We start from the raw sequence: 25,961 nt of genomic DNA on the forward strand, positions 1-25,961 counted from the left end.
ATTGAGATTGTCGGACTGACTTTCTCCTGTTGGTTGTTATTGTCACAACGTTTCGGCCGTTTTTCGGCCGAGTGGTCCTAGACGTTGTATCAAAGTTTACAGTTACCCAAAGGTGCTGAGTTCAATCCTGAATGAAGGCAGTAAAAAAGTAACACTCAAAACAGAGAATCAGCAACTATGTCCCAGAGCCTAGCTGGAGTCCGATCACGGTACCTCCGTAATAATAATAAAGGGTTGGGTTCAAGACTCATAACAAACGGTTCCCCAGTGCGATACAAAACACCTGATGAAGGCCAGACGGCAAAACGGCCGAAACGTTGTGACAAAAATACAGACAATTACTCCCTTTTCGTTACTCTCCCATATGCAAACTTCTTTGCTGACAGCACACACAAAACAAAAGAAAAACAAAAAAATTGATAAACACGGGCGACGCGTGCTCCGTTTTTAAATGGTCACTTTAAATGTTCACTATCCTATTATTACATAAGAATATATATATATATATATATATATATATATATATATATATAGTGGTAGTAGGAAGGCTTATATATATATATATATATATATATATATATATATATATATATATATATATATATATATATATACAGGGTGCCCACAAACTCTGGCTACATAATCTAGAGGATGCTTCCACAAACTCTGGCTATATAATCTACAGGATGCTTCCACAAAGTCTGGCTACATAATGTAGCCAGACTTTGTGGACACCCTGTATAAGGCAAAAGGAGGCCACACCAAATATTGATTTTTGTTATTAAAAAAAATTGATGCCTTGGATTTTTATAAAACTTTCTGAAAAGTTATAACTAACTGCTTTCTATATAATTCTGTTTGTTTTCGCGATGACTCTTGGCTGTGTCCCAGGAGCTCTTTTAGGGCTAATAAAAACACTCCATTTTTGGGACTATTTTACCATATTTGTCCAAAATTTTCTCTGTATGTCTATTTAGCAGTTTTGCATGGTGATGAACTCAAACTTAAATATGTTAAGGCCTTGGGGACTTTTGAGGCTAAATGGGGGGGCAAATTATGGACTTAGTCATTCCTGATTTTTACATGGGGCAGAAGTCAAATTTACATATGTTAAGGTCTACAAATGCACCGTTTGTTCATTTTCACCAGGATTTGACGCCTCCTGGGGACTTTTGAGGCTACATAACGGGGGTGGGGGGATTCTGAACTTAGTCATTTTTTTAATATCTCGTCCACTGAGCACTCACGGGGGACTATGCACGCTTCACTTGTTTCTAGTTGAATTCAAATTATCTCATGTATGTAATATAATATGTTTGACACATAAAATGTGCAATCCACATTAAAATAGCCTGTCTGCCCAACAGATTTTCATGCTTAGTACGTGTTTTATGAAGTGCAATTCGTGATATCAGTAATTGTCATTGTTCAGGAATTCAAGTTTTATAGACAGAATAAATGTTGGGATATTATATTATCTAAAATATTATTGCATTACTAAAAGGTTTATTATCGAAATGCAAAGAAAAAGAGTGTCAGTCGTAAGCCATGAATTAAACCATCATTGACAGAGCAGTGGTATCTATCTATCTATATATATATGAAAGTGTCTGTGTGCGTGTGTCTGTGTATTTGTGTATCTGTGTGTCTGTGTACATATCCCTACGCAATAACTCTGTCAATTTTTAGTCTACAGACTCGAAATTTGATATACAGGTTACTGAGATTTGGGAAAATCGATGTGATCGGTTTTTGGTCAGAAATTTTGCGATTAAGGGGTCAAAGTTCAACGATTTGACCTTTCAGAACTCTACCAAACTCCTCCGACAATTTTGGGTCTACACACTTGAAATTTTAGATATAGGTTCCTTGGACATAGATCTAACTTAACTTGATTTGAGCCCAAAACAATAAATTTTAAGGCGTCATAATAGGGGTCAAAGTTAAAAAAATTGACCTCTGCGGTCTCTTCCAAATCACTCAGACAATTTTTTGGTCTAAATATTTGAAATTTTACGTAAAGGGTTTTCAAAGATAGGGCAAACTTTTTCATCAGTTTGGGTCGAAAATATTTAGTTACCAATATATAAATGTATGTATGTATGTATGTCTGTTTGCATTTCTGCCTTAAACTTTCAATAGAGACAACGGATTGTACCAGGATCAGTATCGTTTTAAAGTTCGACCTTTCATACGACAAATATCAAAAAATTGGCTAAAAACATTGATATCTTCACCTTCAATTACGCACTTTTCCACAGGGGGGGGGGTCACTTTTTTCGCCGATATTTTTTTAAAAGTTATCCTCTCCTTTAGATTGTCTAACCTTAATTTAAAAAAATGTCGCTTCCGGTTTGGCGGTGGTCGTAACAGCATAAACGTTAGGTTTTACCCGGTTCTTTTCCTCCTTTCCGGTAGGGTTCGAGCCTGCCTTCCTACTACCACGTTTTTTTTTTTTTTTTGCTCAACATACACATCCAAACACCCGGGCATCTATTAAGTTAGATCCATGTCCAAGGAACCTATATCTAAAATTTCACGTGTTTAAACCCAAAATTGTCGGAGGAGTTTGGTAGAGTTCTCAAAGGTCAAATCGTTGAACTTTGACCCCTTTATGGACAAATTTCTGTCCGAACACCAATCACATCGATTTCCCAAATCTCAGTACCCTGTATATAAAATTTCGAATCTGTAGGCTTAAAATTGACAGAGTTGTTGCGTAGGGAAATGTACACAGACACACAGACACACAGACACTTTCACTTATATATATATATATATATATATATATATATATATATATATATATATATATATAACAGTAAATGTATGTATGGTTGTATGTTTAACACACTCTTAAACTACTGCTGGTTACATACGAGGTGCATTCAATAAGTTTCCAGACATTTTTCGTATGGGCCCTTTTATTGATAGCACACACATGAAACTCTAGTTCCATTCATAGTAATCTCCTCCGGCTGCAACGCAATTGTTGTACCGTTTCGACAACTCCTGGTGGTCCCATGGAAGTCATCTAGCGTGAAGGTGTCAATGACTCTCGTCACAGCTTATTCATCTCCTCTATACAGCCTTTAAGGTTTTCTCTTCAGCTTAGGTAATAACCAAAAGTCACAGGGAGCAAGGTGCGGACTATAAGGGTCTCTTGATGCCCATCTTGATCAAATAATTCGTGACAAAAATGGAGCGCCAGTCTTCTGTATCTTCAGTTTCTAGCAAATAATTGTGTACACAGTTCCCACACTGACATCAAACTGTGCACTTATTGTCTCTATAGACACACGACGACCCTTATCCATAAAATTCTTTATTTGCTCACTTTCGCAAACTAAATACGATCTTGAAACATTTGTTAGAGAGAGAGAGAGAGAGAGAGAGAGAGAGAGAGAGAGAGAGAGAGAGAGAGAGAGAGAGAGAGCTTTGATTGGTCATTTAAGATCACGTGTTGAATTAGGGAATAAGAATATCTTTAAAAATTTTAGTGTCCTGACTTCCTTACTTCTCTCACACCTCTCATCATCCCTCACAGACTCTCTGCCTTCCTTGGATCTCTTATGCCACTAAATAACTGATGCGCGATTCATGCTAGATAGTCCAAAAGAATTATGAAGCATTCCATACGTTTCTGTGACATTTTGTCCAAGTTTAAAACAGAATTTTATTGTATATCGTCCTTCTAAGGAGTCTTTACGACGAGATTTCGTTTTTTTTCTTTATGACGAGATTACATTTTTTTACGACGAGATTTCACCAGCTGTGACAATCAGGCGTTATTAGGGTGTATTCCAATTCCTGCTACAGCTATTCCTTTGAACCTGAAATCACAAAAATTAGTCAGTCATCTCATAAGATGTATAGCAATAACATACTGAATTTTCAAGAGTCTGCGACAATTTTAAATGCGTGTACAAAATAAGTGCAGAAACTTTGACGTCTTCAAGTCCAACATAAACAAATTCCTGATGAATCGCCCCCTTAAGTAAGACACTTTATCAAATCTCCAATACTAATGATTACTACGATACTATCCCATTGATTACTGTTCACGCAATAGCCCTTATCCCCGAGTGGCTTCCGGGCCTTGATAAGTGGTGACCTCCATGTAAAAAAAAACAACAACAAAAAAACAACAACAAAAAAAAAATTATTGAAGGCACCTCGTAACACTAAAATTAACAGGAAATAATAATAATACGCTAAGGATGGCTTATAACGAGTAAAATTTTTGTTTGGATGGATGAATAATGCTTACTGAAATATGTCGGCAAGTTGGAATGCGAAATGTTTATTTGAACTTGCCGACATATTTTTATTAACTAGCAGGAGGCGAAATTCGATCATTAGCTAAAAGTTTAATTTGAATTTTTATTGGTTATCTATACGTTAATAGCTCAAACGGTAGGGAACGCAGTTAGAGCCTTAAATGTTTTGGTTTCTAGTCTAGCTGATTGCACCCAAGTAATTTTTGTAACCTTTGAAACCAGTATTATATTAGGCACAATATAATATTCAATAGAGAATTGGCTTTGTAATAATAATTACGAAATCTGCATGAATTAATATATAATTAAGCGGGCAAGTTTGGGTGCCTCTTGCTAATTAAAACTAAATATCTACAAGACAAATTATGTTTCATATTTTTTTAATTTTCTCTAGAATAGAAAGTAAGGGAGATAACTATTCATAACTTATTTTTTTAATTTTTGAGACGAGTATTGATACGTTGTGTTATTTATTAAACCATTAAGTCCATATTTTTAATATTGAATTGAAACTTTATGTAATTGCTAAAAATTGGTATAACTGTGTCTACAAATGGTATTAGGTTATTGTTCTCTGTTTCATAGGGGTTGACTGTGTCTAATTTCTATATTATTTATTTTCCTATTTTGGAATGAGATGAGACTTCATAATTCCTGTATTCATTTGTTTTTAGATTACGAGACTCAGCATTCCTATTCCGCCGTGGTAAACCATTCGAAGAAGGCCACAGGATGAGTTGGCCGAAATGTGGCGAAACAGCAACAATTATGAAAATGAGGATAACAATCCGCAAAAAAAAGTGTTTTGTTTGTTTTTAATATTCTGTACGTGTGCATTTTCTGGAAGAAAAAAAAAAATAAACCGTCGTCAATATATCTGAAGTAATCTGTATTTAGAGGGAATGTAAAACTTGAAAGGGCCAGATTCTAGGCATTCAAAGGATAGGCAAGCTAGTACTGGTATTTTATTTCTTCAAATCAATCATTCAAAGGAAGTCTTGAAATAAAGACGAAACGTTGATGAACATATAATTTTGAACATATAATAGGTGTGTGTGTGTGTGTGTGTGTGTGTGTGTGTGTGTGTGTGTGTGTGTTCAATCTATATTGGAATTCTCTGAAACAAATCGAAAACACTGCTTCCTGGATGTTACGATTCTCTCTCTCTCTCTCGTTTTAAAATGAGAGGAATGTTTTTTTAAACATTTATTTTAATCCTCTGTTTTCCCCTCCCATAATCATTTTTTTTTCCTATTCTTCGTAACTCCAAGCTCACCGCTACGTCGCATCCGCCAAATTCACTAAACGCAGATTAAGCAGGTTCGTCAGGAACAAGGTAAAGCGAACGAAACAAATCCGATTTAAAGAGATTAAAAGAGGAAATTAATAATAAAAAAGATAGATTTTTTTAAAAAAGGGTTAAAAACTAAAGCTATTTTTTTTTATTTCTAGATACTCTTTAAATTTTTTAAAGATATTCTCATTCCCTAATTCAACAAATGATCTTAAATGGCCAATCACAGCTCTCTCTCTCTCTCTCTCTCGCTGTCTCTCTCTCTCTCTCTCTCTAACAAATGTTTCAAGGTCGTATTTATTTTGTGAACTTTTCTCTTATTATTATTATGCTTTATTTCAGATCCATTAAAATATAAAATACCTTACAACCTACAAATAGCCGTGCTATTTCATAAATAATCGACACTTGAATATCACATTTCAAACTTATCTTCTTTATAAGTCATTTATTTGTTTATTTTCCATTATATGCATTTAAAGAAGCTTTGAATAAAAAATTAAAAGCAAAAATAAAGAAGACAGCTTAAATTCCCAGGGAAAAAACCCCAACAAAATTTAACCTAACGCAGACTTAGCACCTACATAATCCGACTTCTAAAAAGTTAATAATTACAAAAGAGAATTCATTTATATAAGGATGAGAAGAAGAAAAACGCCTTAATTTAAATTGTAAAATCGAAATCGACTCGCGCGAACCTTTTCTAGTCTCACACAAAAACACGAGTTCACATTTCAAGCCATATTACTTGTCATATACATACGCGCACACAAACATACGCGCCCACGTCCACACACGTACATATATTCACGTTCGCGTATATACACTCACATTCACGTGTATACACACACGTACTCACATATACGCACATATACGCGCACACGTACGCACAAGTAAGCACAGAAGGACAACGTCACTTACCACCGGAACCACCTATAAAAGAAAGAGCAACACCGGAAACACCTATAAAAGAAAGAGCAACACCGGAAACACCTATAAAAGAAAGAGCAACAAGCGGCTTCTTCCTTTTTTTCCGACTTGCCTTTCCGAGGTGGTTGGTCGGCGCACTAGCCGTCGCCGTTTCGGCAGGCGCGCGCACGCGCGTATCTCACGCCATTTACTACTATGTGGGACAAAAGGCCAACAGACAGTACGTACACTCTTTCTCTCTCTATCTACTACTTGTGCCAGAGAACACCACCGCGTAACTGACGGCTAACATGGCGCACAGTTTAACTGATGTCAACCCTCTATCCTTTGTCCTTGTCTACACGCGTGACTATCATTCTCATTTCTACCATATTACTCACTTCTTTTCCCACGCGCGAACAAAAGATAGTGACCCGAACGTGAGATGCAAACACATTTCCTTTTTCCTTCTATAATACCAATCCCGCAACAAACGATGGTTACACCCGCGCGGACATGAACACATGTTATATCTAAAACATTCATTCTTTCAACAGTAAATAAACGACGTTTATCTTATCCATCAATTGAGTTTTTGTTTCCTTCAATTCCATTCGTTTCATTATTTTTCTTGTGGCGAGTTAGGGTATTATTATATCCTGGTCCGCAACAGACTTAGCACTTTCATAAGCCGATTTCTCATAAGTCTTCAATTATAAAAGTGAATTTAACTATACAGGGTGGGCGGTGGGCCATAAGTCGCACACCAAAGGATTTGAAATAATTCTGATAGTAATAAACGTTATTTATTAAAACCAAACTTAACCAATAAACTGAAAAGCACGTTGTACACGCTGATACAATCATAAATGCTCAAAATGCTCGCCATTTGCGTTGATGCACAATTCCAGTCGATGTTCAAAATTTCCATAAACTTTGTCAAGTAACTCACTGTTTCCATCTATATGATTGTCTGCTGGCGAAGATGGTCGATGTCTGCAATTCTTGTAGAGTAGACTATTTGTTTGAGGTGACCCCAAAAATAAAAATACATTGGGGTTAAGTCAGGGGACCTTGGTGCCCATTCTACGGTGCCTCTTCGCCCAATCCAATTTTCAAAATTACCACTCAACCAATTTCTCACAATCGTCGCATAATGAGGCGGGGCACCATCTTGCATAAACCGAAGGGAGTTTCCTTCACCGATGCACTCCAGCTGTGGCATGAGATCATTTTGTAGCATTTTTAAATACACCTCACCGGTTACTGTCTCGTTGAAAAAGACTCGGCCCAAAACATGACTCTTCCTAAGTCCGCACCACACTTCCACTTTTGGACATGAGTGCTCTTTAGTAGGATCCATCCAATGAAGGTTTTCGCGTGAATAATAACGACAGTTTTGTTTATTAACTTCGCCGTTCACAAAGAAGTTGGCTTCATCGCTGAACAAAACATCATGGTTAACAAAATTTGGATTCTGAATCAGCCTATCTGTAACCATCTGAAGTCGTTGATCTGGATCATCTTCGTATAGCTTGTTCAATTGTTGCAGTTTGTAGGGATGAAAACTTTCGGCTTTTATGATACGTCTCATGGTGCTTCTTGAGACACCGGCCTCACTAGACGATCGTCGCAATGATTTCATTGGACTGTTCTCAACTTTTTCGAAGACGCGTTTTCGTATTTCGTCAGACACTCTTGGAGGAGCACTTCTTGGTTTGTCTATGACACTACCTGTTTCACGAAATTTCAATATCAAACGCCCTACTGTCGTGTGAGAGATGGGCTCACGATCAGGATAACTTCGATTAAACTTCTCAGCAACAGATCGATTATCGGCACCAGTTCAACTCGTTTGTCAATTGTTAAAGGCATGCCTGAAATTAAAATAAAAAATTTAAAAAGGCAAATCAAAACTAAACAAGGCCGATAACCATTAGTCGCGTGCTCTCGTGTAATGAATGAATGCGTGAATGTAGGATTGACATGACATTCATAAAGATAAACTAAAATGACCGAAAAATGGGCTGAAATGACTTAAATAAATAAAATTAAATAACTTAGAATTACTTTAACGGACTTAAGGATGAATTGAATGACCTTAAGAATGACTTGAATGCTTAAAAAATAACTGGAATCCTTCAAAAACAACTTGAATGATCTGTAGAATGACTTGAATGGTTTTGAGACTGACTGGTTGTAAAGTGGGTGATCATTTTACATTAAATTACTATAGAAAAGTGATCCCCCACTTTATATCATAAAGTTACACCCATAAGTACAGCATGTAGTAAGAACAGTTATTACACTTTGATCTTGGCCAAAAGGCCAAGGAAAGCTGTATTTATTTGCTCCCCCACCGAGCAAATTATGCACAAGGCCGATTTTTAATGTGAGGAGTGAAGGGGAAATGGGGACCAGCTCTCCGGGGAGTAGGGGAGCTGGATAGTGACAATTGGTATGAAGGGTTTCCCTTACATTGACCAAGGACTTATATGTGGGATTACCCCCACATATAATCTTTGCTTGCAGTATCTGCCGGAATAGATACTACACTTTGATCTTGGTCAAAAGACAAAGAAAAGCTTAAAAAGCTAAGAACAGCATCTATTAACAACAGACCTTTGGTCTTAACCAAAAAGGCCAAGCACAAAAGTGTTACGGACAGACCGACAGACCGTCCGACCGACAGACCAACCGACCGACAGACCGACCAATCGACGGAGTGACCTATAGAGTCGCTTGCACTCGACTAAAAACTTTGATTGAATTTAAATTTGACAGTTATAGCAACTGATAAATACAAAACAAGTTTTATTACTTTATAAAAAAATATTTATCTTATAGAAAAGAAAATATATTTAGCCCCGCAGATTTTACAGTTTCACATCACTTAATTCTTTGGTGCGTGTATAAGGATGAAAAGAGAAGATCATAGCTAAAATTTAGTAAATGGAAAGCGGTGATCCTCAGCTACTTACCATGTAGCTGTGTCGGAGATTTATAACCAGGACAGCTCTTAAATACATGGCTCTCCAGTGGATAATACCACTTCCCAAATAAGAAAATGTAGAACAATACGGTTACTATTTTACTAATATATATATATATATATATATATATATATATATATATATATATATATATATAAAGACTATTAATAAGTAAGTTTAAGATTACAAGATAAATTCTTCGACATGTAAACTAGCAAATATATATGGACGATTAAGCTACACTGAATATTCCACATAAGCCTGAAGAATCCTAGAGTGGATGAAACGCCGAATATTCAGTGTAGCTTAATCGCCATATATATTTTATATTTTATAACTTACTAACTAGCTCTACCTACGTATTGAACACTGTTGAAGTAAATACTTAGAGTTTATGCATAAATTTATACTTTAGTATATTAATTTTATGTGAGTAAATGAAGTAGTTATATATATATATATATATATATATATATATATATATATATAAGTCTACAATTATAAAAGATAATTTAACTATGTAAGGATGAAAAAGAAAACTTTAACTAAAAATCTTTTTAATAGAAAAACGCGATATTTAGCTGCCTACCATGTAGCTGTTTCGAAAATTTAAAAACAGGTCAGCTGTTAATTACATGCCCCTCCAGTGGATAAATACTACTTTCCCAATAACAAGATGTAGAATAATACGGTTACTATTTATAAAATATATATGAAAAAAAAATATATATATGAAAGAAAAAATAATGATTAATAATATATATATAAGTAAATTTAATAATAAGATTACAAGATCAATTCTGCGACATGTCAACTAGCATAATAATGCTATGAGAATAAAAATGCATAAAAGCTTAAGTACCTTAGGTACCAGATAGGCAAATAGATAAGAGGAAGGTAACCTAGCCATACAAATCTAAAAACCCAATATATAGTCTAAAGAAGTTTCAATTAAAAAAAATAAAAATAAAGAATGCCGTTTAAATTCCTGAAAAAAAAAAAACAACTAAACTTAACCAATATATATAAATGAGAATTTGTGTGTATGTGAGAACATTTCTCAACTTATCTATTCAACGAATTTTTAATCTACAGACTTGAAAGTTGGTATATAGGGTATTCAGATATGCGGAAAACTTTTTAATAGTTTTTCATCCGGAAAAAAGGCTGGTAAGGGGCCGTAATTGAAAAATTGGTGTGTATATGTGGGGGGGAGGTCATCGGATTTTTATCTAGCAGATTTATTTTAGTTAGCTTTAAATACATCTGGAGGAAGGAAACCTAGTCATACAAATCTAAAAACCCAATATATAGTCAAAAGAAGTTTTAATTAAAAAAAATAAAAAATAACAATAAAGTAGTTTAAATTCCCGGAAAAAACCCTAAATTTAACGTATCGCAGACTTAGCACCTACATAATCTGACTTCTAAAAAGTTTATAATTACATAAGGATGAGAAGAAAAACGCCTTAATTTAAATTGTAAAATAGAAATAGACTTAGTACTTTTTTTTATTAACTATTTGCTCATATATATATATATATATATATATATATATATATATATATATATATATATATATATATATAATTTTTTAGCGTGTGTGTTAATGCATATAAAATGCACTGCATTAAAATCTTACACTGCGCTGACTCTGAAAATTATTGTTTCTTCATCTTATTTGTACATAAATTATATATAATTGTATAATTTACACGAATTTCCTTTCGTTTTTATTTTTTCTCGTATATCCCCAAGTATTTACTCTTTCGTGATAATTTAATTCATTTTTGTATTTCTGTCCCAACGATTTACTCCGTATGAGTTTGTTGGCGAAAACTTTTTCTAGTAATCGATATCTTTTTTCTAGGAATCGATACCTTTTTCTAGGAATCGATATAAAAAAAATAATATATATATATATATATATATATATATATATATATATATAAAGTTTAATGAAATAAAATTTTAAAATAGTTTTTTTCTTAAATCAGCCCAGTCTTGACAGTGGTGTTTTAATTTCTTCCATTTCTTTTTTCTACGCACATGTTATCTTTCTTTTAATAATATTATTTGAACCCATTCCCTTTTTCCTTGTACCCATTTGTGAATTATTCCACAGATTTCTGCCTTTTGGATTACTTTGGACCATCTTCGAATTACGCGATTCCGTTGGATTTTACTTGCAGAAATGAAAATTTAATCAACTTTTTTGGATTTTTTGGACACACACACATACACACACACATACACACACACATACACACACATATATATATATATATATTTATATGTACATATATATATATAAACGAACATAAAAAACTAACTTAAATTTAAAACTAGATATCTAGGAAAAATAGAGCATACACAAAAGAATAGGTCAACCAGAGGTCAAATAGGCCTTTGTCCGGTAAGTGCATGCCCATTGGCTGATAGGAAGGGTGCGGTGGATACTAGAAAGCTGATTGGCTAACTAAAATCTTAATAGAAGGTGCGTGTATAAAAAGGACAAACAACCACAAAATTCGCGCATAAGCCTGAATAATCCTAGAGTGGATGAAACGCTGAATATTCAGTATACCTTAATCGCCATATATATTTTATAACTAACTAACTAGCTCTACCTACGTATTGAGCACTTTTGAAGTAAATACTTAAAGTTTACGCATAAATTTATACTTTCGTATATTAATTTTATGTGAGTAAATGAAATAGTTATATATATATATATTGTTGTGTCTGCACAAATAATTAACAAGAACACGGAAGAAAAGTTATATACATATTTACATGTCTTCAGATATACTTCAGTTGCCTATTTAGCGGTCGTTGCCGAACTCTCCCGGTATTGGTGATTGATACCTTTATATATCTCACTCACCCGCCTATGTTAATTAGTGGGCGTCTCCACAATATATATATATATATATATATATATATATATATATATATATATATATATATATATATATATATATATATATATATTCCACATCGGTGACTAAGCCGTTTCTCTTTTTGACCAGCACAGTCACCCGGCAATCCCGGCATTGTCACTTAAATAAAAGGTCTCATTAGCCCTCTTCTGGGGATATTTTCGACCATAGCTTTATTTTAGTTGTCCTTAGCCCCCCTTGTCGAGCAATCTCCAACCGTCGTAACTGGCTGGATCACATTCGTCCCAGTAGCTCACCCAGGTCCAAAGGAAATGGTCGTCTAACTCGCCAACACGCCTATCGGTGATTGGTCTTACATTTTATTAGGTCCCCGATAATAAATGTCTAGTGACACTTCATACTAGCTAGTTCGTACAGACTTTTTGACCACCAGTGCACCTGCAAATTAATCAAACGTCATGCAACATGTACTAATCATACTAAATTTATATAGCCATGCAAGAAAGGGTTATATATGTCCTTGTTTATAGTTCATTATAAAAGCAAAAAAAAAAAAAAAAAAAAAAATTGATTCTAACCAAGGACGAGCACTCGCCTTTTACTGTAGGTTTTTCTTTTTTTTCACAGATTATCTCCCCTTGGACCATTGCCTAGTTTTGTCCGGGGTTGAACGCTTAGTCAATAATGGCTTAGTCAGTTGAGGTCCCTGCAAAAAACATGCAATCAATCTAACTATAATTTTTTCTCCGATTATTTCCCCTTGAATCATAGCATCTTATTGGGTTAACACAGTTTCTTTTATTCTTCCAGTTCGTTGTCCGGTACAAAACAAACATGCAATTAATTTATTTATAGGCGAATATTTGCCTTTCCTTCCTTTCTTTTTTTTTTTTTTAATTATCTCTCTTTTTTCTTTATTTTTAATTACTTCACCATGGGTCCATGGTTTCCCTCTGAAATCAAGAGATAGTCTCTCGGTTCCTTCGCCTATAAAAGAAATCATAAAAAAATTATCAGAGTCAATTTTATTGTTTCATTAATTCATCCCCGGGTCTTTGGTAATAAGCGCGCCTTCTTTCACTTGGGTGGTATCAGCGTCCGCACCTGCCCTGGCTGGGTACATATTGGTTTCAAGTGAGTTTTGACGAGAGTCCCCACCCTCACTATCGGTGCAGGTAACTCTGATGTGTTTCTTACTCTCGAGTCTTCTCTCGCTTCTTCACACACCACATCATTGCCACCAGCATCGCAATCAGAACTGTTATCATGCTTATCCAACTTCACGCGACAATTATCTTATGAAAACTGGCCCATGACCTATTAACATCTTTATTTTCTAACTCAGTCTGCGATTTTCACAAAATTTACTCGATACATTATTTAATTCTCCAATCTTCACATTCCTGGCAATTCGAATCTTTAATCTACCCGTTAACGCTCTACTCAGTAACTTACGTCCAACCTCGTCTGAGTGTGTCCAGATGGGTGGGGATATAGCCAAGAGTGGTTCAGTAATGTCCAGCGGGGTCCAATACGTCACAATCATGTTGACACACCGGTTCTTGCCAGATCACCGAAGTTAAGCAACGTTGAGCCTGGCCAGTACCAGATGGGTCACAATTTGGGAAGGCGAGGCGCTGTATGTACCGCGAGGTAAAAATACCAGGTTGGGAAACTGGCACAGTATATCCTCTCGGGGAAAGATGAGACTCTCCTAAGCCGTGGTAGGCACCTCATCTAGTGATGGCGTCATAAAAAATACCCTTGATAGCCTTGGCGAAGCATCAAGTATTCAGCTACCGAAAAAATTTGAATTACACTAAAAACTCGTGTAGTGAGTTAAATCTCGGCTTCGACTGCGCTGGATAGATGGATGGATGGATGGATGGGATCCAGTATTCGAGAATATTGATCCACATCCCGAATTTTCTCCGGATTCACAGGCAGACTTACACACATTATTAGTCGCATCGTTTCTCGCATCTCGCACAACTGCCTGAAATCCTATGACACCTGGTACCAAAGTGTCTCAACTCCAGGGCGTTTTTAACCACACCCTTATATATTCAGCTGATCCATCGGCGTTAGCCGGATAAACACATTTAACTCACGAGACGTATCTCTGAAACAACACTTCTTCTTTGGATGCATCTTTCTCCACCTCACCGGAGACGTTTCATATTTCGTCATCAGGACCTATAATGGCCAATCACAGTATCAACACTCCCTCAACCTTTCATAATTTGAAGCCTTGCACTTTCCAGCAACAAGACCCCATACGATTGAATCAGTTAATATCGAGAATCTCTCCTGGTTTACTTGGACCAAATTTCCGGTCCCTTTTCTTTCTAAACCATTTAATTGTAGTTTAGTTACTTCTTCTTTGCGTACTTCCGTCTCTATCGTACCAGAGACGTTTCAACGTTTATTCACACTGGACTTCTTCAGCGATACTTCTCGGAATATCCCCGTCTCTGCCTTGCGGGAGACGTTATGTATTTTTTCATATGGGAATTCTTTCAACAATACTGTCTCTACTTTACAGGAGACGCTTCGTATTTCGTAATATGAGAATCCTTCAACGATACTCTTATGGATATTTCTTTCTCTACTTCGCCGGAGACGTTTCGTATTTCTTCATACGGAATTTCTTCGAGAAACTTCAACGGCACTTCTCTGAACATTTCCGCCTCTACGTTGCGGAAGACGTTTCGTATTTCTTCATACGGGATTTCTTCGACAAAACTTCAACGGCACTTCTCTGAACATTTCCGCCTCTACGTTGCGGAAGACGTTTCATATTTCTTCATACGGGATTTCTTCGACAAAACTTCAACGGCACTTCTCTGAACATTTCCGCCTCTACGTTGCGGAAGACGTTTCGTATTTCTTCATACGGGATTTCTTCGACAAAACTTCAACGGCACTTCTCTGAACATTTCCGCCTCTACGTTGCGGAAGACGTTTCGTATTTCTTCATACGGAATTTCTTCGACAAAACTTCAACGGCACTTCTCTGAACATTTCCGCCTCTACGTTGCGGAAGATGTTTCGTATTTCTTCATACGGGATTTCTTCGACAAAACTTCAACGGCACTTCTCTGAACATTTCCGCCTTTACGTTGCGGAAGACGTTTCGTATTTCTTCATACGGAATTTCTTCGACAAAACTTCAACAGCACTTCTCTGAACATTTCCGCCTCTACTTCGCAGGAGACACTTCGTATTTAGTCATACGGGATTTCTTCAACGATACTTCTCTGAACATTTTCGTCTCTACTTCGCAGGAGACACTTCGTATTTAGTCATATGGAATTTCTTCAACGATATTTCTTCCCTGAATATGTCCTTATACGGGACCCGCAATGGCAAGCATCACACTTTCCAGCAACGAGCATCTCCCCACGCTTGTAGTAATGAATATCAAAAGACACTAAGGCCTTGCCCATTATAGGAATCACCGCCCATGTTTGGTCTGTTTTTCTAACCGTTCCAACTTTCCTAAATAATTACATTGTGCGGCCCATATTTGTCGTAATAATCGCAGTTCATCCTCCAAGGGTCTTAATACTCGGGCATGGTCCTGGATATGACCTTAAACTATACCCGATGGTGAAGCCCCAGTTTGCGGGCTTTGGGGAGTGTGGAGCCACCCTTTAATGGCCATTGCTCCCAGGTCCACTCTGACCTAGAGTGGTAGTACCTGTTAGGGTCCCAACTATGGGTTAAATAGAAACCGACTTGAAAAAAAAAAAAAAACAAAACAAAAAACAAATATATTCTATTAAAATATTGTTCTTCAAAATCACTGGATTCGGTCTAATAACCTAAAAAGGGTTGATATGCCGTAAAACAAAACCAAAACCAACCAACTAATACTCGGGCATATTCTTCTACATCCTTAATTATTAAGTCTAGCCTCATCTAACTCATCGATTACTTTTTGATATCATCCGATCAATATTCTGCGGGTTCCAATCATTCATCAGGTCACTGACGGGCGGGAATGCGTGATTATCACTTCACCAGATTTCCTAAGGAAAAGAGTTCCTGTCATCCATACGAATTCCTTTAGGTACTCTTAGTAGGATCTGATATGAAGAATTTCTTTCCTTATCTTCATGCATTCCAAGACTTAACAGTTCTCTTAATTCCCCACATTGTCTTACGAATGGCAATCTAAAATCTCCAAAATTCACATCAAAATCTAACACTCATCGACAATCTTTTACCTAACGGCGAGCAAAATGAATGTGGTACTCTGGTGACAGCAGGGATTTCTAACAATATTTGACTCATCGAATATTAGACTAATGGACAGCAGAGACATCTAAAGCTCGATTCGCCCTCAACAACCATCGACCGCACGATCGAACGAGGTCCTCGTTCGAAGATACTTATCCTGGCCAATGCAAGTGGATATCCAAACTCCAGACTCTCAACCACCAACCACCGTCCCGGTCGTATGCCTTGTCGTTAGCCTGTAACGCTATCTATACACGCAGAGTTCGAACTTATAGCAAACCCAATTAATTTCTCTGAAAAAAAATAAAATAAAAAAAAACTTCGGAAGCCGGTTAATCTTAGTCCATAATTAATTCTCCTTTAAAAATCATCAAAAATTCGAAAACCGTGGCTCAATTACAGCAGAATTCGCTATAATTCACACTATTGGAAACTAGGTAACACCAAATAACCTGCTTACTAACCGCCGCCCTGTTTGACTGACAAGGTCCAGGGGAGACCTGACTTACGCGCGCGTCACTTGCTGCAACCGAGTGATTTCCCCTTTTCTTTTTCGGTCTCAGTTTTCTTTTCCTTCATTCTATTTTTTACTATTCTATTTTCATAGCAAACATATAACAATTTATATTGCTTCAAAAGCTAACTGGATATTTTCACTTTTATTGTTTCATTTTTTCTATCGTAACAATCCATTTCTTACGCAACATTAAATCAAACGCCCATCGATGCTGGCGGTTTCAATTTTCGAACACTCGGCTAATTGATGTATTTCTTTTTCTACGTTTAATTAGCTGCCTCCCCGTTTCAATTTACTTTTTTTTCTATCGTAAAAGTCCTTTTGTTACAAAACATCAAATCCAACGCCCATCGATACTGGCGGTTTCTTTTTACTAAAGATCCGTATAACTTATCCACCTTTAGGTATTCTTCTGTAAAAAATTCTTTTTTTTCTGTTTAATTCCCCCAGAATGATCAATTTGAAAAATAACTTTTTTTTTACAATAAGTTTTCAAAATAACATCAGCGCGCAATTTCATTCTCAGAAGTATTTTAAATTTTAAAAATTCGTCAATAAACTTTCAAAATTTCTTCAATTTAAATTCCAATTTAATTTACAGATATATCAGTTTAAATTTCTCCAAATTCTTCAATTCATCGCCAAGAATATATACACACACACACACACACACACACACACACACACACACACACACACACACACACATATATATATATTTCTGAAGAGGACGCTTCACAGAAGTCTGAAACGCATTAAAAACGATTTCAATGATATAAAAACATTATTACAATGATCTAAACATAATTCTCAATGAAAAACCAAGACACGGAATAATAAAATAATGTTAAAAAATACACATTGTTGGTGTCCCTCCCCCTTATTTATATATATATATATATATATATATATATATATATATATATATATATATATATAATCATTCTATTTTTATTTGCTTTTATTATTCTTCTCTAGAGGGGGCAATTGGTCAACCCTCTAATTATTATTAATAACTGAAATTTCCACCACACGCAGACGACTTCATTCTTTTTTCAAAATCAGAATAATCAATTTATAGACCGCACACTAAGCGTCACAATTAAAACAGGCAATTAGAAACTCATTTTAACAACTTGCAAGTTATTATCTAGAATATTTAAAACTTTTCTCACGTTGTCAAAATCAAATTATTAATTCGAAATCCGTACAATTTATTCTTAAGTATAATCTCAAAAATAAGAAAAAATCATTTCAAAGGATTATAATTTATTATCGAACCCAAATTCAAAATCAGGGTTATTCACTTTAAACGTTTCGAACACAATTTTAAAATCAAAAATATTCATTTTTAAATGCTCCCAAATTATTCTTCAACATCATCTCAAAAATCAGTAATAATCACCTTAAACTCTTATAATTTAATACCGAACACTATTTAAAATTAGAATTATTCACCTTAACTGCGGAAACGCCGGGCGTCAAGCTAGTGTAGAATATAATACTGATATGCCCTTTATAACTAACTAGGTTAAAAAAAAAAAATCAACCCGAAGCAAAAAACTTGATCCGATATCTAGAACGTCTTTGTTCTTTTTTTTTTTTTTAAACGGAGGTGGTATTTGAGTAACACTGTTGGGGAGACATGAGATAAAATCCCGAGAACATTTATTCATGGTAAACACCTCATAATCCTTAAAAAAAAAACAGGTATAAACAAAGGTAAACAAATCCAGTGATTCCAAGCGATTCCCAAAAGGGTAGACGCTGAAGAATTGTCATTTTTTTTAACAAGGAAACTACGACTGTGAATATATTCAAAAATGTATTACTCAATAAATATATGTGCATATGTACAACTAGTGAGAGGGGAAACTATCGTTGTCCCCCCCCCAAAGATTAACCGAACTTTAATAATAATATTTTATGAATAATATACCCTGCATTTTATGAATATTTTTTCGCCTGTACTATCCGAACCTAAAATTCGTAAAACCGGCTATAATTGGAAAGAATTAAATATGACACTTTAAATGTTTTTTATATCTTCATGTTCTTAAAATTCCTACAGTTTTTACTCCAGAAGTGTTCCAATATATTTTCATTAAGTAATTTTTTAAGATTTCCATTTCTTTTCCTCAAATTTTATCCTCTTTAATCCAAGGAAAAAAATATATAACTGTTGTTTTTTCCCCCAGGGTTTTATGAACTGTCTCTGATGAGTTGTCGGGTGTTTTTCCGATATTCAACGAAACACGTGTGATACATAACTAAATATTATAAATGAAAAATAAATATATATTTGGCTTTGGAATGTTCACTACGGATATATATGTTCTGAAAGTGTAGATGTGTCTTTATCGAGCTTAGTTAATTCTGCCAATCGGAAAATTTCTTTTATATATATTACATGTATATATTTTTATAATCAAAAGTATATATATATATATATATATATATATATATATATAGAGAGAGAGAGAGAGAGAGAGAGAGAAAGTAAGTTTTTTTATTTTCTTCCTTTGTGTGTTTGCTGAAAGCGTTTCTGCGGAACGAAGTGGATTCGAACTTGTCATAGCTAGGTTTTCAGTCCGTGTCGGTAACCACTTAGCCACTGTCAGCGTATTATAGACATATATTTATGTCAATCAAGCTACATAGAGGCATCCACATTGTACGTTAGCTTGACTATTCCATACGGGGATGAAACCCGGACACATCCATATAACTTAAATGCAATAAATATATCTTGATACCTTACTACTTTACTCTGCTTATGTACTGAGCACTTAAAGTAAATACTGCAAATCAACACAAACTATATCTCCTTATAATATTGTATAGGTATACATTCAATAATGATTATGCATATTTATATATACGATTAAGCTACACTCGGCGTTTCATCCACTCTAGGATTCCTCAAGCTTATACGCGAATTCTGTGGTTGTTTATCGTTTTATATGGTCCTTTTCTATTGAGGATGTAGTTAGCCAATCAGCTTTCTATTATCCACCGCGCGCCTTCCTATCAGCCAATGGGCATGCATTTCATCGGACAAAGGATCTGTTTTAAAACTAGGTTAGTGTTTTTTTTATTGTTAGTTTATATATAAATATATATATGTGTACATACATATATGCACATATATATACATATATATATGCATACATACATATATGTGTGATCGTTTATGTATATTCATGTTTATTTAATTTATTTATTTGTTTATTTTCTATTGTTTTTGTTAGTTTTAAAACTATTTTGTATCGTTATCCTAGAGTAAATTTTATTTTGTGAACACAGTTATTTGCTATTTCTCTTCTACAGTTTAATAGATGTTAGGGTTCTTTAAAGTACAGGATAGCAAATTTTTCATGAAGCCATAATCTATATGGGTCGTCTAGATGCCTACACGTGGTAGCTTGTCTTATTATTTTCCATTCGACTACCGGCGAATGTCCGCTTTCTTTGAGTTCCCAGTATTTATTCGCTAGTGTTGTTTTTATACGGTGTTTTTTATATATATAATCAGATGTATTTTAAGCATATGTTTGTGTATGTAACTATATAAAAAAAGCATTTGTTTGTTTATACATGTTTTCTTTTATTCCAACCAGAGGACGCTACTAATCCACCATGACGGCTGTGGCTAATGTGTGTGTATGTTTATGGGGAAATATGTTTATTTAATTACATTTCACCTTTTATTTATAACAGTACTTTTATTTATGAAGCTCAATGTAACTAAAGAGCACATATAAATAAACGACAAAAGTCTATATTCCAAATTTCAAGATGCTGAGAATCTTCCCTTTAATTTCTTTAAGTACATTGAAATGCACAATTCTTGAATTTGCGCATTTCAACATACTTAAAGAAATAAATTGAGCATCTTACCGTTTATTTCTTTAAGTATGTTGAAATGCGCAGATGCAAAAATTGTGCATTTCAATGTACTTAAAGAAATAAAAGGTAAGATGGTCAACATCTGAAATTTGGAATATAGACTTTTGTTTTATATATATATATATATATATATATATATCTTTATATATATATATATTATTATATATTATATATATTATTAAGCCCCCCCCCTCTTTGGGTAGAGCACTGTCGTAAATAATCTCACCCGCTACTTAATTGGCTGAAAATGCGAAGCTCGTTGTTTGTTTGTTTACGAACAGGCGATTTGAGCACTATAAAAGTGGTGGCGGGTGTCTATTTAAATAGACATTCCGACGAGTTATTTACGGGCGTCGATTCCATCGAGTGGGAGAACTGCCGACTGTCAACACGACGGTTTTAGGTTCAATCCTTGTCTTGGCAGAGATGCTAGTCTAGCGGCACTGATGAGTTGTGATACAACGAAACAGGACTGTATGTCGATGACTACAAATATATATATATGTATTTTAAGCGTATGTTAGTGTGTGCAACTATATATATATAAAAAAAAGGCATTCGTTTGTTTATACATGTTTCCTTTTATTCCAGCCAAAGGACGCTACGAATCCACCATGACGGTCACTTCTTGTAGGGCATCGGCTGTGGCTATCGTGTCCGGATGGTCAGTTCCAAAAAACGATTCAAAGACTTTTAGCGCTTCTTCCCACTGGTATTGTGCTTTCGCAAAATAATTCGATGCAAAATAAGCTGTACCCAGGTTGTACCTAAAAATAGAGAAAGGAGGGGGGTTAAAAGAGGGGAAACGTAATAAAAAAGTGTGATCAGCAGTTAAACAGCAAACAACATATAAATTTTGAATCATTTAAACATTCAAGCGTAAAAATTAATTAAAAGTTCTATACTTTAGAAGCTCACCAAGCACATACATGTATCGATGTTTTTAAGTAAGTACTAGACTACCCGTGACCCGTTGGGTCAGTATGTTATATTAGCTATGGAATTCATGTATGAGCGTGACACTTGTGACGTAAAGAAAATAGTTTTTTTTTTTTGACATAACAGAAACATTTCTATGAAAGTATATTAAAATGAAAAATCGCGGACGGATGACTCAAACATGGAAAAAAAATCCTCCCTATTCGTGTAAAGTTACCTATTTTTCCGAATAATCGCTCAAAAATCGAAAATTAAACATGATGATTTTCCTACGAATCGAACGCCGACGAAAGTCATTTAGCAGCAAAAACGCACATGAACCTACCGATGAGAAATATAAGAATGAAAAACCCATATTGGAATCCTCAACCAAGTTATAGAAACTTAAAATCTAAAAAAAAAAAAAAATTAATCAAACCTGAAGCAAAAAACTAAAACCTAAATAAAAAAATAAAACTAATATTGAAACAGAACTATAAATTTATCAAATCTCCAATACTAACGATTACTGCGATATTATCCCATTGATTACTGTACACGCAATAATCCTAATCCCGGAGTGGCTTCCGGGCCTTGATAAGTGGTGACCACCATGTAAAAAAAAAAAAAAAAAAAAAAATCCGTTTCTGGAAATAAATAATTTTAACAAGAATTCTTCATAAGTTTTGATTTCGATTGCGATTATAGCTGATGGCACTCTAGTAATCTATTTTATAAATAATTTGATCAAGAATTCGTCATTTTTTTTTGCGATGTAAGCACACGTAGCTTACATCTTACAGTCAGATTGAAAATTTCAAACATTTATTTACTTTATTACAATAGAAAAATGCTAGCACGAAAAGTAATGTTTTAGCTTAAACATGGAAAAATAAAAGACTAGCTGTTAAAACTGGAAAAGGACAAGATATTCTAGTAAAAAATATAATAAATTTATAACTTAAAATATTGCAGCATTAAGAATTGATTATATAATGTTATAAATTGAATTAAAAAGATTCTTAATGTAATATTTTAAGTTAAAAATTTACTATATTTTTACTAGGATGTCTTGTCCTTTTCTTTTCCAGTTTTAACAACGAGTCCTTTACTTTTTCATGTTAAAACTTTACCATATTACTTTTCATTCTCGCATTTTTCTATTGTAATCCATGATTTTTCTAGGCTTCCAGTAAATTCACTTGTTCCTTGTTTAATTTCAGTCTTATTTTTTAGCGCCATATATCACATCGTATTCTTACATGAAAGATGCTTGTCCCCTTTTTCATGTAAGTAAAAATAAAGAGAATTAGTAAATGAAAATAAAATTAAAGAAAACGGGAATCGAACCATGGAGATAAGTTTTAAAGAACAATAGGTTTTAAATGGAATGTCCAGTAAATTGTTGATTCTGATAATAAATAATAAATATAATTTTGGCTGGAAGCTATTCATTGTAGAAAGAATGTTGGATTATAGAAAATAGGTTAAATGAGTTAGATATGTAGGTTGAATTCCTTTGTGAGAACAACAAAGGAAAATGGGAAATCAGAATGTTTCGCAGCGTGCAGGTCGCGCCTGTTGATGGCACGTGAGTTGTGGTCACGTTGGCCGGACATGCATGGATTTCTCAATATAGGAAGTGAGAGTTAGTTAGTTAAAAGGGAGAAGTCAGAAGGGAGGCAGAGAGTCAGAGAGTCAGACGAGAGTCTGACCAGTTCGAATCTTGGCCCCTCTGGAAGCGAGAGGGTTTTAAACAGAAAAAGAAAATGTAAGAAAAAACTTTGAATTCCTGGATGCAAGCCATTGACCGGTCAAATGGAAGAATAAATGCTCATCATGTTTTTATAACTGCCGTCTCCTGTGTCCATCATTACATGAAAAAGGTATTGTCATTTTATATATAAGAACTATCCGAAATTCATCATCTAAAAAATATACGCTTAGAAAGTATATGTGTCATTCTATTTATGTTATATAAACACTCCCGTTCATACGAACTGTCAAAGCATAAATGCCAACTTCTTAATCTATCGGCATAAATGCCAACCTATCGGTCTATCTATCGATATATTAAATCCCCTCTCAAAGTGTAATTATATGTACTCTCTCTCAATTATAAACTCTTTCATTTATATACACCTGTTAATGTCTCCATATCTCACACCTGATCACACACATGAACCTCAAAGATCTCTTACTTCCATGAACACTCTTAAGACTCTTATCATTCTTAACATGGAAACAAAAGAACATACATTCATCATTGTAATAATAACACTGCGTAACAGTATAACAAAAACACGGAAGTTTCTACCTGAATTTAGATTAAGATAGCAGAACATTCCACGCGATATACATAAACAGTGAAATAAGGCTGACGAGTTCAGAAAATAACTTAATGCACAAGAAGTGCACGTGACACGCAATGAATACGACAGTTAAATCTCATCCCTATTCGCACATACACGCGCGTGCCCGCACATGCAAACAAATAATATTTGATCTGATAATTTTATAGAGATATAAATCTCCTGTCAGCTTTAATAACGCTTATTTCTTTGATGTAAAAAACATTGACTTTCTTTGTTGGCTTAATTTATCAGATTTATTGCATCCACATTTCAATTGTTGATCTGTTAAGTGCTTTCATCTATCGTGTAAATAATTCACAGATGCTTTACAGCTGGATGCTGAAAAATGCGATTGAAAGATTAAAAAACGAAAGGAAAATATTTTTTTTAAAATCTGAAAGGAAAATAGGCGATTTTCTGCAGTTGTTCAAAGTTATCACAGTAAATGCCTATATTATATTAAAAGCCACAGGGGAGACAACCAAGCAAAGAAAAAAAAAACTCTAAACAAAATTCATCCCAAAGCAGCAAAACTGAAGCTAGTCTGCCAGGACACTATATATACAAATGTAAGCAAATTTGGGCACATTTATTAGTTTGAAAATATAGGTTCTTTTTTTTTTTTTACCAATTTTCATAAAATTTCAACCATGGGATAGTATCATGATCTTCAAAAAGGCTGCTAGAAATAGATATACCACCTTTTTTTGGCAAGTTAATTAGTTTAAAATCTCAGCGACTATTGGTCAGAATTTAACAAAGAATGGCTCGTTGGAAAGGTAATGACCTAAATTTTGTAGTGGGCTATGTGACATTTGTCCTTAGGTCGCACAATAAGGGAGCATCCATCATCCAGAGTCTATTTTTAACACTTTTTTTTTACAGCCATAAAATGTTCCGATAAAGGTGCACTATCTTTCCACCCTAAAAAATTAACACTATCTTAGGTTTTCGAGGGTGCTGAAAACGAAAATAATGTTAAAAATTCCAAGAAACGAGTAGTTTCCAAGATATGAAAAAAAATTTCAGTTTTAAAAAGTTGGCGATCACCTTTATATATTAATTTAAAGGTCACCATTATTTTTTTTTGGCGGGGCGACTTTTTAGTGGGTGGTGTTTATTGTGGTCTGGTATGTTAATGTAGACATTGGTTACCTCCCTTGCTTCAGTTACATGGTTACCTCCCTTGCTTGTGGTGATATAAATAGGAGTCGGTCATCTTGGTTTAGTCAGTTCGTTCGTACAGTTTAGACAGACTACAAGTGTCTCAACAAATGGTAGCAGAGATATCCCTCTGTGTGCGACAAAACGAAAAAAAAAAAAAAAAAAAAAAAAATTTTTTTTTTGTACAGCTTGTCTGTAGCACTAGACAGATCGGATATCGGATATGGCAACTTCGAACAAACAACCTCCATTGTTGGAGGGGGAGGATGTTTACGAGAACTGGAAACAAGACGTTGAAATGTGGTCGTTGTTCACGGATCTTTCTGAGGAAAAAAAAAGGGCCAGCAGTGTTTTTGACGCTACCACCGAATATTAGAGAATGTGTCCGTGAATTGCCAACAAGTGACATCGGCGGACGAGATGGCTTAAAGATCTTAATAAAGAAACTGGATGACATATATTTAAAGGATGAACA

At 34.7% G+C, this 25,961-nt stretch overlaps 2 protein-coding genes across 4 annotated transcripts in view; both read right to left on the reverse strand.

Annotated features, from left to right (window-relative positions):
* Positions 1-7,444: 7,444 nt before the first annotated feature.
* On the reverse strand, positions 7,445-8,077 carry LOC145265661 (uncharacterized). Its single transcript, XM_080121726.1, has one exon. The coding sequence runs from the start codon at positions 8,075-8,077 to the stop codon at positions 7,445-7,447; it is 633 nt and encodes a 210-aa protein (XP_079977852.1).
* A 165-nt stretch (positions 8,078-8,242) lies between these two features.
* Positions 8,243-25,961, reverse strand: part of LOC145265545 (uncharacterized) — a 188,850-nt gene continuing 171,131 nt past the window's right edge. For 2 of the 3 annotated variants that reach the window (XM_080121508.1, XM_080121510.1), the window contains one exon: positions 18,394-21,817. In XM_080121508.1, the coding sequence (XP_079977634.1) occupies positions 21,652-21,817 (166 nt within the window). In that variant the 3' untranslated portion in view covers positions 18,394-21,651. Of the gene's footprint in view, positions 8,361-18,393; positions 21,818-25,961 lie in introns of those variants that run through there. The other variant, XM_080121509.1, reaches the window with a different exon arrangement.

The sequence above is a fragment of the Euprymna scolopes genome, chromosome 40, assembly GCF_053919585.1.
Source record: "Euprymna scolopes isolate OS-2025 chromosome 40, ASM5391958v1, whole genome shotgun sequence".
Classification (NCBI taxonomy): Eukaryota; Metazoa; Mollusca; class Cephalopoda; order Sepiida; family Sepiolidae; genus Euprymna; species Euprymna scolopes.